General features: G+C 37.9%; 1 protein-coding gene across 4 annotated transcripts; it reads left to right on the top strand.

The window, feature by feature from the left end:
• The first annotated feature begins 5,046 nt into the window (after window positions 1-5,046).
• Window positions 5,047-13,959, top strand: cchcr1 (coiled-coil alpha-helical rod protein 1). 4 transcript variants are annotated; one of them, XM_030155097.1, is made up of 19 exons: window positions 5,051-5,349; window positions 5,571-5,859; window positions 5,953-6,111; window positions 6,420-6,537; window positions 7,079-7,273; window positions 7,364-7,527; window positions 7,656-7,770; window positions 7,954-8,055; window positions 8,387-8,530; window positions 8,630-8,740; window positions 8,988-9,094; window positions 9,203-9,315; window positions 9,407-9,479; window positions 10,336-10,454; window positions 10,559-10,747; window positions 11,382-11,483; window positions 11,644-11,788; window positions 11,883-12,022; window positions 13,020-13,959. In XM_030155097.1, exons 1-19 carry the CDS (start codon window positions 5,280-5,282, stop codon window positions 13,133-13,135), a joined length of 2,571 nt encoding a protein of 856 aa, XP_030010957.1. In that variant the 5' UTR covers window positions 5,051-5,279; the 3' UTR covers window positions 13,136-13,959. The 4 variants fall into 4 exon arrangements, 3 of the variants coding, with proteins under 3 accessions (XP_030010957.1, XP_030010955.1, XP_030010956.1); XM_030155095.1 differs by having other exon boundaries at window positions 5,052-5,349; window positions 7,954-8,064; XM_030155096.1 differs by having other exon boundaries at window positions 5,053-5,349; window positions 7,954-8,064; window positions 11,644-11,783; window positions 11,878-12,022.
• The last annotated feature ends 1,470 nt before the right edge of the window (window positions 13,960-15,429 follow it).

Here is a 15,429-nt window from a genome sequence, read left to right as displayed (position 1 = left end):
CCACCATGTTATCAGGCCAGCCAGAAGCATGTTTTGTTTTTTTTCCTTTGATTGGTGGATTTATTGGTTGTTAAGGATGCTTAAAGTGCTCAAGTGCTATGATCAAGGACACTTCTGCAGTGATGCATAATGCACAGGTGTTCAAAATGAAGCTGTCTTTGTGGTGGTAAGAGCAAACACTAGTATCCCAATCCCACCACACATTGGCTTGAAGTAGATTAAAACCTTTTCCCATACAGTATATCGTATACATCAATGCTCTAGTTGAAAATGATGATGAAAATAGAACTAAATATATTTCACAGACAATACATAGCCATAAATGCAAGGCTAATAACATTAATTTTGTCTTCTGTTAATGTAATTATACTTTTCTGTTTTTCTTTTGTTCAGACAAGGTATAGTTTTTTTTGCTTGAAGGTTTCGACTGTGATTCCAGTCGTCTTCATTCACTGATAAATGACATGTCAGCAGCATGTCAGATGACGCTTCTAAGGAAGACTGGAGTCACAGCTGAAACTGTCAAGCAGGTAACATCTAAAAACTTTACCTTGTCTGAACAAAATTAAAAAGAAAAGAATAGCCATAAATGCAATTTGTAGTGTACTTAGAGAAATTTCTCAAAATGAAGTTTATTTTAAGTACTCTGGATTACTTCTAACATTATGCTGCATTATTATTATCACGTGTAGCAATGTGAATGAATGTGACAGAAAAGTAAAGCAGTGTGATGGTGTGTCTTGCAAAAAGGACCAATTCTCCAAAGCATCAAGTAAAAATAAAACCTAAAAGATGAAAATAAAGCTATGTGGATTCACAGTGTCATAGTAGAATATTTTGTTTTCACTTAGCTTGTGAAGTGCATTTTGTTGCCTTGCAATTTATCCTCTTAAAATAACAAAAGCACAAGAAAAGACATTTTTCTACCATCTCCTTTGCAAAAGCATGAAATGGGTAAACATGTAGAGCATAAATAACCTCAGTTATGGTTGAATCCACTGTGCAACTTGTTCCACCATTATAACTGCATTCTTTTGTGTTGTGTGTGAACAGGTGGGATATACAGTGTGTATAGCCTACTATGGTGTAGACATGCTTTTGTGTTGAGTTTTAAATCAGTGGCTTATGGGGAATTGGTGAGTAAATAATGTAACTATATTCTGATTACCACTTCTTAAATTGTACCAAATGCAGTTATATATTTTGTGTTCTACATGTAGATTCCATAAGGCTCTACAGGACACTGTATGGATTCAGTAAATGCCATGTGGCCTGGGACACTTCAGGATAAAACAGGAAGACTTGAGAAGACATAACATCTGGACTAAATTGATTTGCCTGCTGTCACTACTGCCAAAAGTCAAACATGCACTGAAAAACTGATGAATAGTTAAATTTCCCCCATTAAGCCCTTTACCTTTTTTGACCCATTTCACAGACCTGCCTCAGTCTCTCCCTGCCTTTTTACAAAACTTATAAAATGCCCTCTTTAGTTAATTTCTGCATTTCAGCACTATGTCCACCTTGATTAGCTTTTTAAATCCCCCTCAGGAAACAGGGCTGCATTTTTAATTTTACCCTCTTTTTAATAAGGGTCAGTATTGTCTTTGTTTTGCGGATTCCCGGTGGCCTCTTCCGATCCCTCTTTTCCTCTGCTTTGTTCTTCGGGACCTACTGCAGTGTCTGCCAAGTGCTGAGAGGGTACAGAAAAAGCATGCTCAAATAACACGCAGCGCTCACACTGTTCTCCTCAAACAACCATTTTGCTACATTATCAATATGACACAAGGGTCACAGTTTTTTTATAAGTTATTGGCACCTGATTTTGGCAATATACTCACTCCCATGTTGTTAATGAATTTATGCAGCAGTTTCCTTAATCAGTCTGTAAATATTTTATGTTATTGTATTTTCAGGATGTGTATACGCTATGTGATTACTGATTTAAATGAATCAAACTGTGTCTCTGTTCCTTGAACACACCATAAATAGATTAGTTTAGGTTTTATGAAACTTTAATGAACCCCAAGGGGAAAGTGGGTCAAGGCAGCTGAAGAAGACATACTGCAGGTAAGTCTCAAGCAAACAGAAATGGTTGCTGAAGATAACACAAAGAAATAATATGAAAGGGCATACGAAAATAGGGCAGCTGTAGTGGATATACTGAAGCTGGCAATTATGTAGTAACCAAATAAACAGATGTAGACCTTTATTGAATAGGACTGCCAGTTTGCAGATTTTAGACCTACAGCATAAATGCAGTTTTTGCAAAATGGTGCTGATGCTGGTACTGACTGAGAAATGGAGACAAAATCTGTACCAAAAAAAAAATGCAATTGAGAAATTTCAAATATTTTAATAATTTTACATTTGGGGATATTGCATATAACTCACAATCATGCTGTCATCATAATGTATCGACATGAAACTGTTATCTATTGCATTTCATATCTGTACTTGTTTTGAAATTGTCCTTTTTCCGAAGTAATAATGTAATGCAAAAATGATCTGGTCGTCTGTCAGACCTCTCTGTACTTCATCAATCATTTTAAACCTTACAGTTTTGCTATAGGCAACTGTTTCTCACAAACAGGGTTTTAAGGAAAGTTCTGTCTCAATGATTACATTTAGGATCACAATTCCCAATACCTGATTCTTTTCATATATAGTGTATGGTCTGACTGGTTGTAATTGGAGCAAGGGTACATGCACATTTAATATATCAAACAATAATAACATCTCTACTTGACTATGGAGGTTTTATATATTGCTCTGCTGCTTCAGGTAGTGCTTGGAAAATCAGATATTCTGCAGGCAAAACCTTGGAGACTCTGCTGTGGGGCTTCCAGAACTTCCCCAGTTCCTGCACTGCTTATTGAAATGGGAGGAATGCCCTTATGCTTAAGGCGTATTAAGCAGAGACTGCAGCACAGAGTAAAACTAAGGCCCTAATCACACCTTTCCAGCTAAGTGTCTTTTGTAAGGGACAGAAGATACTGATGGTCAGATCAAAAATAACTGTATAAATTATTATGCCAGGACACTGAGTCATGGCTTAATTTACAGGCCGGTTATCCGTATCTTTTTCAGCAAATGCAAGAACTGGGCATTGATTTAACCTTTCAACAAGAAAAGGATAACACTGTGACAGATTTAAAAAAAGAAAAAAGAAGTGAAAATATGCAGACAGTTTTGCTGGGAAAGTAAGATTTGGGGTATAGTGGCACAGCTCAGAATTCAGATCAATCAGGGCAGCTCTGTTGTCACGACACATTTTTTTATGCATTGTGGGGGATGGAGGATAAGGCAAATCAAAGTCCTCATTTGTTCTGATTAGAGCAGCTCTTTTGATGGTTTTAAGAGGAGAGGAAAGCAAAAGCTTGACCCGATGCTACCACAGTCACATTTTGTCTGTTATGTGTAGAATCACAAGACCCATGACGAGGTTAAGTCAAGGTCCTACATGCCTGGGGTGAGGAACATGAAACAACAGATTCTATAGCAACATCAGCCCTAAAGAAAGGACACATGGATGTCTTGGAAGAGTGGAACTTGGAGGAAAAATCCAGGAGGATGCTGAAAAGGAACAGCAGGTATTAAGGGTTAAGAAGACCAGAGGAAGGTACTATTTTTCTCTTTGATCTTCGGTTTAAAGAAGCCACTTGTTGCTCAAGACCCTGAAGGGATTCTGTGAAGTTACAGACAGAGGCTCAGACTTGGCAGGTTAAATCATCCTACCAGGTTGAGTGTAAGTGAGGACAATCTTAAACAATATATCGATAGATGACTGATTCTGTTGACTCTTTAAAAACATGGCTGAGGACACTGTTATTTAGACAAGCTTTTAGTTCACTTGATGGCTTGGTTACTTTGCTTTAATTGTATGGATTTGTGTATGGTATGTGATTTATTTTAATGCTGTGTTATTTTAATTGTCCTTTTTATGTATTATGTCACTGCACTTTTATCATAAAACACTGTGATTTTATCTGTGAAAGGTGCCACAAGTAAAGCTTACCCATTTACTTTACCTGCATGGATGGATGGATGGATGGATGGATGGATGGATGGATGGATAGATAGATAGATAGATAGATAGATAGATAGATAGATAGATAGATAGATAGATAGATAGATAGATAGATAGATAGATAGATAGATAGATAGATAGATAGATAGATAGATAGATAGATAGATAGATAGATAGATAGATAGATAGATAGATAGATAGATCTAAAAATGGCCTTTTCAGTAGAATGACCCTAATAATGAATACCTAAGAACCAAAGGGCCATAAGAACCATCACAAGAATCGAACCAAGTACAGTTAATAAGCTAATAAATAAACAATAGCCTAACAATAAAAAATAGTCTAATCATAGGCAACTGTAATATTTGGAAAAGATTGTCAGTATTAGAAATTTTGTCTCTGTCACAAATGAGAATCAACTATTATCTGACTGCTTTTAAGGAATACCAACTGAGTAGGATTTAGATCGAATGGCTCTGGTCTGTTTATTGAGCCCAGAAACAGCATTTAAAACATTTTGATGGTGATTTGCAAACAGTTGCAACAAACAGCAGTTTTTACATTGACGTTGAAATCATCTGCTTATGAATGCACACTATACCTAACATTCAATTCCTATCACACTATAAGTCTTGTTATTGCACTGTAAGTATAGTAAGTAGAGGACACTCACTTCTCTCTTATTTTCTCTTTTCATTATTTTTCTCTTATTTCGTTTTCTTTTTTTTTGTTTTATTTTTCTTGTGTAATCCTCACAGAATAAATTCACCATGATCTTATTTTCAAAAAGTACTTGGAAATATCTACATGATCCAGGGTTTTAGTTACAAGGGATGACAGGAGTCGTCTAGTTAATTATTATTTCTCCTGTGGAGGGCAGTAATATGTCTAACGGCGTCGACGCAGAAAAAAAATCTTAGAAGAAGAACAGTTCACAATAAACTTTTACTTTCCCGTAATGCAACGCGAGACTGTGTACTTTATTGTTATGAATCTTTTTATTTGACTCAGTTTTGTTAACCTTAAAGTAACATTTTCTGAAGGGAGAAACTAATTGGCTGTACTTTAACAAATGTGTAGTTTGATTATATTTAAGTCGAAGGGTTAACGTTACTTCCGTTCGTAACCGAGGCAACGGGGAGTGACGTGTCCGGCGGGAGAACAAATCAAACAGTCGAAGAAGAAAAGCAAAACAACCTCCAAAGTCTTCCTCTACTCCTTTTAACGGTGATTACTTGCGTTAGAGAACATGGAGAAACACAACTTGGGAAAAGAAAGGCTCGTTGTACCCACGGATTTCATCACACCGGCGGTTTCGGGTATGTTTAGCTGCATTTTAGTTAATCTGTCATTTGTTTTTAGCTAATACACAGGAGTTACAAGCAATTAGCAATAGCATATGCTTACAGTAACATGCTGCATAGCTAGCTACCTCATGTTGCTTTTGATGTTTTTGTAAGCTACATATTACATCAGCAGCGGTTATACACATGTAGATTGCTGTGTGTGCTCTACACATTCACATTAAATTGTTTTCAAGGCAATGTCCAAAGAGATCTGGTCCCCCCATCACATTTTGCAACCAGTGTTCACTCCACTACTAGAGGAGTTAAGATGCCAGTAACAGCACCACCCATTTCCTGGACAAACTCCGGTAAAGCAGCTGTACCACCTGCGGATCCCAGCCACAATAATCCATGGTTCGCCATCACTCAAGCTCAGCAGGAAATCTTGGAGCTGAGGAAGGAAAATCAGAGGATCATGATGTTACAAGCAGAAAGTATAAGAGAACGGAGCCCTGCAGATCATGTGCCAGTTTTTAGAGAAAGGTATTTAAAGTTATTACAAAAATAAATGCCATAATCGCCTGTGTGTCCGGATGTTTCTTATGTACTTAAGTATGTGCCTTTGTTCAAACACAGGGCTGCAGATAGAAGTGAAAAGTGGATGTCTGAGTGGTGTCTGGAAACAGAGAAGCATAAGGCTGAAGCAGAGAGGTTAAAGGGGCAGGTGGAGGCTATAAAAGAAACAGCAGACAGACACAGGGATGAGATGAGAGACAAAGACAGCATCATGAACAGGTAGGAGAGATTGCCACAGTAAGACACTTAAGTCTTGCATTTTTTTTTTTTTTATAGCTGTCTGATGATTTTTCTTATATGGACTTTAAAGATTGCAGTTCACAATTTTTAACAACCTTTACAGACAAGGTCTTGATAAACAAGGAAAATCCTGAGACACTCCAGAGAAAAAAAACCTTTAAAAATGTTTAATTTAAAAGCCTACAAAAATCCTTGTTTTTCTTGTGCTTTCCCCACCTATCCAAGACCACTCAACAAACTCTATGACATGTTAAAAAGAGCAACCAGTCACCTTTGCCTTTTTTTAGACAAGTCCGTGAGTTGGAAGCTCTGCGTGAGGAGCTGTGTAAGACCAGAAGTGATCTCGGCCAAGTCAGAGAGGAGCTCTCTCACAGCAATGCACAGCAGGACAAAATAAGATCACAGGTAATGCTGTTTATTCTTTGATAATTTTTTTTAGGTTGGTTTTGTTTTAATAATTCAAAAGGAATGCGTTAAATTTTGTAGTTAATCTCTAAGTTTGTGCTGTGACGTATAGGATTTGTTGTACAGTTTAAAACATGTATGACAACTTGATCGGCATAATACAGAAAAAGTCTGCAGCAAAGTGGTAGGTGGCTTGCTTTGTGTGTGTTATTATTGAAATCACACCGGAACATTTTCCTAACTCTATCCAAGTGCTTTTACAACCTATGGGCTGGAATGTCTGGATTTCCACCATCTACTGTAACCAGTCTCAGCTTATTGAGGAAAACATAAAAAACTAGCAAATCATAAATGAAAAATGTTCGTTACAGAAAACATTAAGATACTGATTGTGTTTGTAGCAAAATATAATGTGGAAAAAATTTTGTAACCATAACGTGATTTTCAATTGAGAAACCTAATACATAGAAACCTAATGTTTATGAGGCTGGTTTGTGTGTTTGATATTGCATATTGAATTAAATGCCACATTTTGTTGCAGCTTGAAAATCTAAACAGAGACTCAAGTGCAGAAATTGCAAAGCTGAGGAGGGATGCAGAGCGAAGCAAAGAGGAAGTCCAGGCGCTCCGTCTGAAGGCAGATATGAGCAGAAAACAGGCTGAGGAAGCAGCCAAGCAACAGATCCTCAGACTGTCAGAGCAACTAGAGGACCTGCAAAAGAATCAGGAGGTGGAGGTGTGTTACAGTCTTTGCAAGCAAATTTATACAGTGTAACTGGTTGTGTACAAACTAAGTTGTCCATTGTTTGCTGCTTGTAAATTTTAGCTGCAACAGTTGAATACCTCCCACTGTGCAGAGCTGGATGCAGCTAGAAAAGCAAACAATGAACTACAGGCCCGGCTTCAATCAATGGCTTCAGAAGTGTTGCAGCTGAAAAGCAGTCTGATAGATGCATCTACTGAGAGAGATGGGCTGAAAGAACATTTGAGGTGCCACATTCAGTCTTTTACTAATCTTTACAGGCTTTTTAAAGATCTATATCTAATTAAGAATCGAACTTCTAGAAGTCTTTGTTAGTTGGTTTCACTTTTTTTTTTTTTTTTTTTTTTTTCTCCAGTCAAATTGGACAAGCGTTTGAGACACAATCTGCAACACTGCAAAGCCTTAGAAATTACATCGGCCAACTTGCCCCAGAGAAAGGAGAGAAGGAGCGACTAAATGAAGCTGTTGAGGTGGAGACAGAATAAACAGTATTGATTGCAATCAGCCCACTGTAAAGTAATTCCACAGGAGGAAAAACTTTATAAATGTTATCTTTTCCAGGAAATTTAAGTAAGGATTGTGGGGGATCTGATTGGTTATTATATTAATTAATCATTTTTTATTTTATTAATTCCAATCTCATTCATTATTAGAGGCTTAACAAAGAGAAAGCAGCACTTCAGATGACCACAGAGCTGTTGACGATCAGACTTAACTCTGTCAATGAAATACTAGCCCTCCAGGAGGAGAAAATGGTAAAGAAGGTCAGTGATTGTTATGCATACTAGTGTACTGAACATATTTGAACATTGTGCTCATGCTTTACAAGTGTAGACTGTGTGTACACATGTCAGTGTCCATGCTTAAAATGTGTAATGTTAATCTCATCATTAAATAATCATTTTTGTTTTAGCACTTTTAATAGTTCAATCACTGAGAGACTCTGAAGTTTAAAGTTAATATTTAATTTTTTATTTTCTTGAACGGGGAAAATCTTTCTCACTAAACGAGTTTGTGTTTAAAAGCAACAATAACCTGATCTTTTGGCAAAGCTTTTGCTGAAGTAGTGTTTTCATTTCCTGACAGACCTTGACAGACCCACTTGTGAAGAATGGATCTGAAAGCCTTCAAGTGCTTCAGCTCTGGAGAGAAAAGGTCTTCAAGTTGTGTGTCCAGCTTCGCTCAAAGGACATTGAACTAAGAAGCGAAAAAGAAGAACTTCTTTCAAGAGTATGAAAATAACCATCTCTTAAGTCCACAGTGTCATTCTGGCCAAAGTGCTTAAGTGAAAACATTAAAAGTGCTGTATGTTTTTCTCTTTTGTTTAAGGTTAGATCCATAGAGCAGCAGCTTCAGCAGGAGCAGCACCGGGCCACTGTACTCAAACACAGTCTGGATGACAGGATAGCTGAGCTAGACCTGGAGAAAGTGGAAAAGGAGGTTAGTACCTGACCAGGTGATGTGATTTACATGGCTGTCTCAAATTTTTGATGATACATAATAAATTCTGAGCTGCCTTGGAAAGTGATAAACGCCTTCACACTTTTACAACGGCAGAGGATGCTGACTCTCCAAATGTTGTTTTGCTAGTTTTGGTAGCAGCAGCTGAGTATATAGACTCAAAATTAAGCATCACTGTAGATTTTTATTAGATGCTCAATTATATGGCTGCTTGTTTTTATTCCAGACGTTAAAGCAGGATTTGGCCTTGGCTCAAAAAGAAAACTCTCAGCTGAAGTCACAGGGGCAAAAAGCTGAGGATGAGCTAGCAACACTGAAGGAAGCAGTGCAAAGGTAAATGAAAACGCAGGCTTTGAAGGTGCATTAAGGGATTAGGGAAAAATGCTGTTATTATTAAAGGTTCTGTTTTTCAGAACAATGTGTTTTTCCTACTCCTTACAGGTTCAGTTTGGCATTTGAAAGTAAAGTGGCAGAGGTGAACGCAGCTCAGGCAAGACTCAACATTGCTACCCAGCGGCTAACCTTTGCTAAAAGACAAGTGGAGACAGTCCAAGGTGCGGTTTTCCGCCATATAATAAACTAAGACTGTGGCTCTTCACTTTTGGCTCATAACTCAAAATGCATTACAATACTTTTGCTTTACAGTGCTGATCATGCGGAGGGTAGCACTTCAGAAAGTGCAGCAGGCGAGTAAACAGGCCGAACAGGCTGCTGACAGGTATGAATTTGTCATTTTTCATTTTAAAGCATCAAGTTGTTCTGTTTTTTTAAGCTGTCAAATTAAGACTTAATGGGGAGGGTTAATTGGAATGATTCTAATGAATGAACACTGAATGTCTTCAACTAGTATTTTTACCTGTTGAAAAATAAAGTAGCTAGTTACACCTAAAATGTTTTTCATTTTCTGTAGTTGTAGCTGTAGCTGTTGTAACATTACATTGATGAGTATATACAAAGTTGCACTTGTTAGGGGATTATTAATGATTTTGTTTGAAGAGTTGAGTCATTCATCAAATTGCACTGAAAGTGATTCCAATCATATTGTTTACCACTGTAATTATCGCAGTACCTGTAGTGTGGAGTCCAGATGAGTTAGAAATATTTGAAACCCTTGAAGTTGTATTTATTATTATAGTTCTTGATGAAACTAATAAGTTGCCCTACATGATAACAATAGTATCACAATAGAGTGACTCTGCAGTGCTTGATACATTGCAAAACAGTTCTCTACAATACACCACAATGTCTGTAACTGAGGAAGGAAGAATTCCCCTGAAAGGTAAAGATCATAGAATTTGACAAATGAAATGATTAATCAAAAATGGAATGGTCTTAGCTTAGTGCCTCTTCATCATCCACACATTGAGTACAACTTCCATATATGCCTTGAGTTTAAACAAAAATATCAATATTTGGTGCCAGTATATCAATAATATATCAGAAGAGGGTAAGATAATATATTCCTGTATCGATATTTTGTCCCACCCCTAGTTGTTATGTACTTTGTGCAGTTGCTTTTCTATCTCACTGCTTGACTTTATTCTGTTTGCCATCTTGTCTGTGTTGCCTCACAGCATCAGAAACCTCCAGACAGAACTCAGTTTGGTGTGTGAAGAGAGAGACAAGCTTACACAGGAACTGAAAAGAACCCCGGAGCTTATTGAGAAAGCTCTGGCTGATCTGAAAGAACAGTGTGAGCACCCTCAAGATGTACAACACCTTATTATCATCTGTTTATTTTGTGTCCATGTTGTGACAATATGTCGGTCCCAATTTACCTTTGTATTTCTTCCCCAGACGAGAGCCGTACGATGCAGCAGCAGCAGGAGCTGGAGCAGAGCTGGATGGAGGTCCGGCAGGCTGTTGCTGGCAGAGAGGAGGCCCAGCAGAGCCTGCAGCAGATTCAAGCCCAGCTGGAGGAGAGCAGGGTCAACCTGGAGAAACTCCGATCTGAGCTGTTCAGCCAGCAAGAGCACAGTGAACAAGGTGAGACAGGGGCTACGTAAAGCCGCATGACTGTTCTTCAGCCCCGACTTATCTGGGAGAGAAAAGGCTGGGCACTCCTGCCCTTTTTTTTTTTTTAGAAATACCTTTCATCACAGTCTCCAGATACTCGCTCTCGGCATCAATCTGTCACCTTTGTCCACTCAGTAGCTTCAGTGGAGCAGTTGAGGAGATTAAGTGACATGTTCGAGAGCACCTTGACTGCAGTTGCTTTGGGAGAGTGTTACTGATTCTCCCCAGTCAGTTTTTCACAGTTAGTTTAAGGATTTACCCAAGCCACTTCTGAAACTTCTGAGGCTTTAATGCTGTAGAAATCAATTCCACACGGGTAGATTTAATGTTTAATGTTATTTAAAATCCTGGTCTTCACTTAACACTTATAATCCCTTATTAAAATAGACAGAATTTTTGTTTGTAATCCGTACAATTATACCCATGATAATAACTCATAATAATACATATACATTTCATAAATTTAATAAGCTCCTTGTTTATGAAGACCTACTATCTGTGTATATTTGTTAACAAATGCAAAAATGTGAGTGTAATGTTTCCCTTTGGACTTGTTTTTTGTTGTGTACGATGCCGAGCCGTGGTGTGTTTTTGTTTTCTTCAGCCCTGCAGGAGAGAGTGTCTGAGATCGAGCAATGCTGTGCTGAGAAGCTGAGAGAGATGGAGGTTCAAGTCAACACTGCCAGGAGAGAGCACACCAAAGCAGGTAGCCGGATTAGCCGCATGCCACCTCAGCTTGCAACATCTTTACACAGGGGATGAAGTCATTTCCACAATGCAGACAGTGATTTAATGTGATTGGATTTGTTTACTCAGTATATAACATTTACTCGTGGCTTTTGCTCTGTCTGTGTTGTCTCCTGCAGTAATGACTTTGCGGCACTTTGAGAGACAGGCAGCAAAGAAACAGGACCATATAAAAGAAACTGAACAAAGGGAGTATACAAAGAGGGAGGTACAGAACAAACAACTGAGAGACATGGAGAAGGACACAAATCGACTTTTGGTGAGGCGTGATAAAGTTAAAGTCAGTTGTTGAAAACTTTGTTTCAATTTGCACCACAGTTGATGTCCTCCTCCTTCGACCTTAACTTTTTCAGTTGAGTGGTTCTGAGAGCATCCTGATGAATGACTATACCAGAACTCACACAACAGCCGCACAAAACTCTGCTGTTCTCAGGGAACAAGGAGGAAACCCTTCACAGCGAAGGTCTGCAGGGACAAAGGTCCAATTGCCTGCAGGTGGTAAGTTGTTTCCTGAATTTCTGTTCCACCACCACAGTCAGGAGTCTCTTAATGCCAAATTAGTTCTGGATCTTGAACTGATTTCTGTTCCAGATGCTTGGAACCTTGGTGCCATCTGGTGAAGCAGCTAAAGATAGTTAAATTAAAGAAGAAAGAATCCTCTCTGGCCCAGGCTAACCTGGCTAAAGGCTAACCTGTGGCTAATTAATTAATCATCTTAAGCTTTCATGTGTATCAGTGGAATCCAGTCATTACCTGATGTCACTGAACATTCTCCTAGTCTTTATGAGTCTTATTTATACTCAGGGAACTGAGTCACTCCTCCCATAGGACTCTAAACGCCTCTGGTCTCTCTTCATTACACCTCAACATTGGAATTATGTGTCCTTAGTCTGCTGCTGATGGTTCTTGTTGAGTTTCTTAATCCTTCATATGTTCTTATATTCCATTTATCGCTCCTGAATTCAAGTGACACCAGACTTCTTTTCAGCTAATATGACATATAACTTTCTCTTTGTTATGATATTTTCTAGCTTTTCCTTAAAATCAGAGAAGACCAAATCACCACAAGCAATAGGGTCACATTTTTTACAGTTATCTCAGATTTCAAAGTTCCAGAGAAACTGTATTCTTGGATGTAGGTTGGAACCAACTTCCTGTGTCCCCAACCTATTCATTTTTGATAGATTTGTCTGAATTTTTCAGCATTTGGTGAGCAAATTTGAACGACATCTGTTCCATGTTAGTGGAAAGGGGGTATCACTCTGTCGTACAGATTGTAACTGAGGAGATAATGAAACAACTTGCAAAACACTAAGGCCAAACAAAAGAATGACAAAGTTGTAAGATTTCTCATTTGTGTTTGTAATCAGAACTATTCAAGCTTCTCCCTTTCTTACCACTCAACAGAGGGAGTGCTATTTTCCTAAGGAAAATGTCACATACTTTGCCTTTGAGGTATAGTTACGACATGTGATCCTTCTCTGTTTTGTTTAAGAGCAACTCATGTCAGTGTTGGAGGAGCTTCAGACTTTGAGTGCTACAGTGGTGAACAGCTCTGAAGATTCTGCAGAGGAGGAGGGGCAGGCGTCGACAGCCGACCTGCACAGCTGATACCTCAAGAGGAGTGACTGAAACTTTTCAGCTGTATGAGAGGTGGACACTTTGGGTGTTTTGCATGTTGAAAATCTTTTATGCCAAATTATAGTTATACAGGGTCATGTGGTGCTTCGGTAGGAACCAGCATTGTTATTTATCATGGAGGATTTTAGGGAGAAAAATTGTGTAGACAAATTACTCTGTCATACTTAGACCTCTGTAAATATCTTTGAAACCTACACAGGCAGGAAATGAATGTAATATTTATGTGAATGTCCAAAGTACCATACCAACCAATGTGAACCCTACCTTTGAATTAATGTATGGCTGTACTATTCAGAGACCAATACCTTATTTTTAATGCAATCAAATATAGTATTTTTATATAGCAGGATCTGTGGCCTTCTACAAGTTCATCTTCATCAGTAATTTGATATAAATTTAAAAATGTAGTTTTGTACCATTTGAAGGAACGTCAGAAGGGAATTAATAAACTCCAGCTTCAAGTTTAAATGTCATTTATAATAAATGTATTTTTCTATGTGAATAGTAATAGGTGAAAGTGAAGATTCTTAGATTGGCAAGATAATTGAGAAAAGAGTTTGTGTGCTAATGATGCCTCTAAACTGTTTCTCTTTATATTACATAAAGACATTTGGGGAGAACTACTAGATGAATTCGTATTGAAAAATCAATATTTTCTATTTGAAGGTCCTTTTAGAGGTCAATGTTAAAATGGCTTTGCAGTCCTAGGATGAACACTGATAAACATCATGATGAACTATGTAATTGGTCAATTTGTCATGTTGTCATGAGTACTAATAAATTTTGCAACAGTTCGAAGTCTGAGCCTCCAGGTAAAGCATTTCATGAAAAACCAAGGGGGAGCACAGGGAAAGCACTAATAAAGTCTAGACTTTCTCACTATTTTTCCGCAGCAAGCATCTGAAGTAATTTGCAGGTTCACTGTGGTTGCAGGAGAGGTGATTTATCTCACCAAGCAGATATATTAGATATATTATAGACATACATTTTAGTTCTGAATTTTCATTTTCAGCTCTTTTGGTGGATATGACTATTTGTATGATAAAGTATATGGACTACTCATACAAAAACAGCTGTGCCATCTATGACAGTGGAAAATACTGACATAATAACACATTTTATTTATACATTTATAACATGGATTATTTTTAAAGAAATATCCTACTAAATAAATAGTCCAAACCTTGGCCATTACCCCTGTATCATGACTTACTGTACATCACATACTAATGTCAGAAGGAATGTAATGTCTACGCATAATTTGCTGTAAATCTACATGCAGAACAAAAAGAACTAAAAACAGTCGTCTTTAGTTTCAGTTATGAACCAGCAGAGGGCGATGTTGTCAAAGGTGAGAACAGCACACACGGAAATTTCCAGTACTCTTCCAAGCTGCAATTAGTCATTGTTGTTTCCTCACTGTATTAGTACTCCTGCAGAATACTTCATTAAACAGAAAGGAACATACTATGGTTACAGTTTCACTCACCAACCTGTATGCTTTAATACAGGGAGCACATCGGTAGTCTGACAAAAATATTGGTAAACTAATGAATAATTTAGATGTGCACTGCAGTCCAGACGAGACATGAAACAGATGAGGTAATAAGAACTGATCAATAAGCTCCAGACAGAATTTTATTAACAATTCATAATTAATGGCATTTAAAGTAAGTGGTTCAAACAAACGCGTGCCTCTGAGTTCAGATAGTACTTGAGATGGACACTTGTGCTGTGCTTGAAAAGACTTTTTATTTTTATGTATTTGCTGTGTTATGCAAAAACTAGTTATGTGGCTTTACTAATCCCAGTATTTGATTCTTATTGATATGGGTCTTATTGATGTGTTCATGTACAGCCTCTCTTCCCTCTGGTTCTTGGGCTGGTATTGTGCTGTCACAGTGCAGAACATCTGCTGTCATCGACCCAGCCTGTCATTAAGAGTCTACATCAAGGCTCAGGCCGTGACTTCTTTTTTCATTTAAAGAAAGATGCTCAAAGCTGCAGATTTCTGCAACTGTTTGACGCTGTGGGCAGAATTTTGTACTTTCAATTAACTGCAGTGCTGTCTTTGAGGATCAAGTCAAATATTTACAACATAAACAGTTCTTTAAAGAGACTACAGAATAGATTTTTATTTTACTGTGGAAATGTTGACTTTTAAGTATCATTAAAAAGGGCTGCATCGCATTCAGGTGAATCAGTTTCAGGCCCTGGATCTGTGCATACTGGTTCACTGGGATGGCCTTTTGGGGCAACTAAAT

This window comes from Sphaeramia orbicularis, chromosome 14, assembly GCF_902148855.1.
Source record: "Sphaeramia orbicularis chromosome 14, fSphaOr1.1, whole genome shotgun sequence".
Taxonomy (NCBI): domain Eukaryota; kingdom Metazoa; phylum Chordata; class Actinopteri; order Kurtiformes; family Apogonidae; genus Sphaeramia; species Sphaeramia orbicularis.
Note: the sequence above shows the minus strand (reverse complement) of the source record. Positions and strands in the feature narration are given on the sequence as shown.

Bases quoted from the DNA above. Each gene is read 5' to 3' on its own strand.
- cchcr1 (XM_030155095.1), top strand. From the start codon at position 5,280: ATGGAGAAACACAACTTGGGAAAAGAAAGGCTCGTTGTACCCACGGAT. The intron at 7,771-7,953 runs GTGGAGACAGAA...ATTCATTATTAG, and splicing joins GACTAAATGAAGCTGTTGAG to AGGCTTAACAAAGAGAAAGC. The intron at 12,023-13,019 runs GTAAGTTGTTTC...GTTTTGTTTAAG, and splicing joins GGTCCAATTGCCTGCAGGTG to AGCAACTCATGTCAGTGTTG.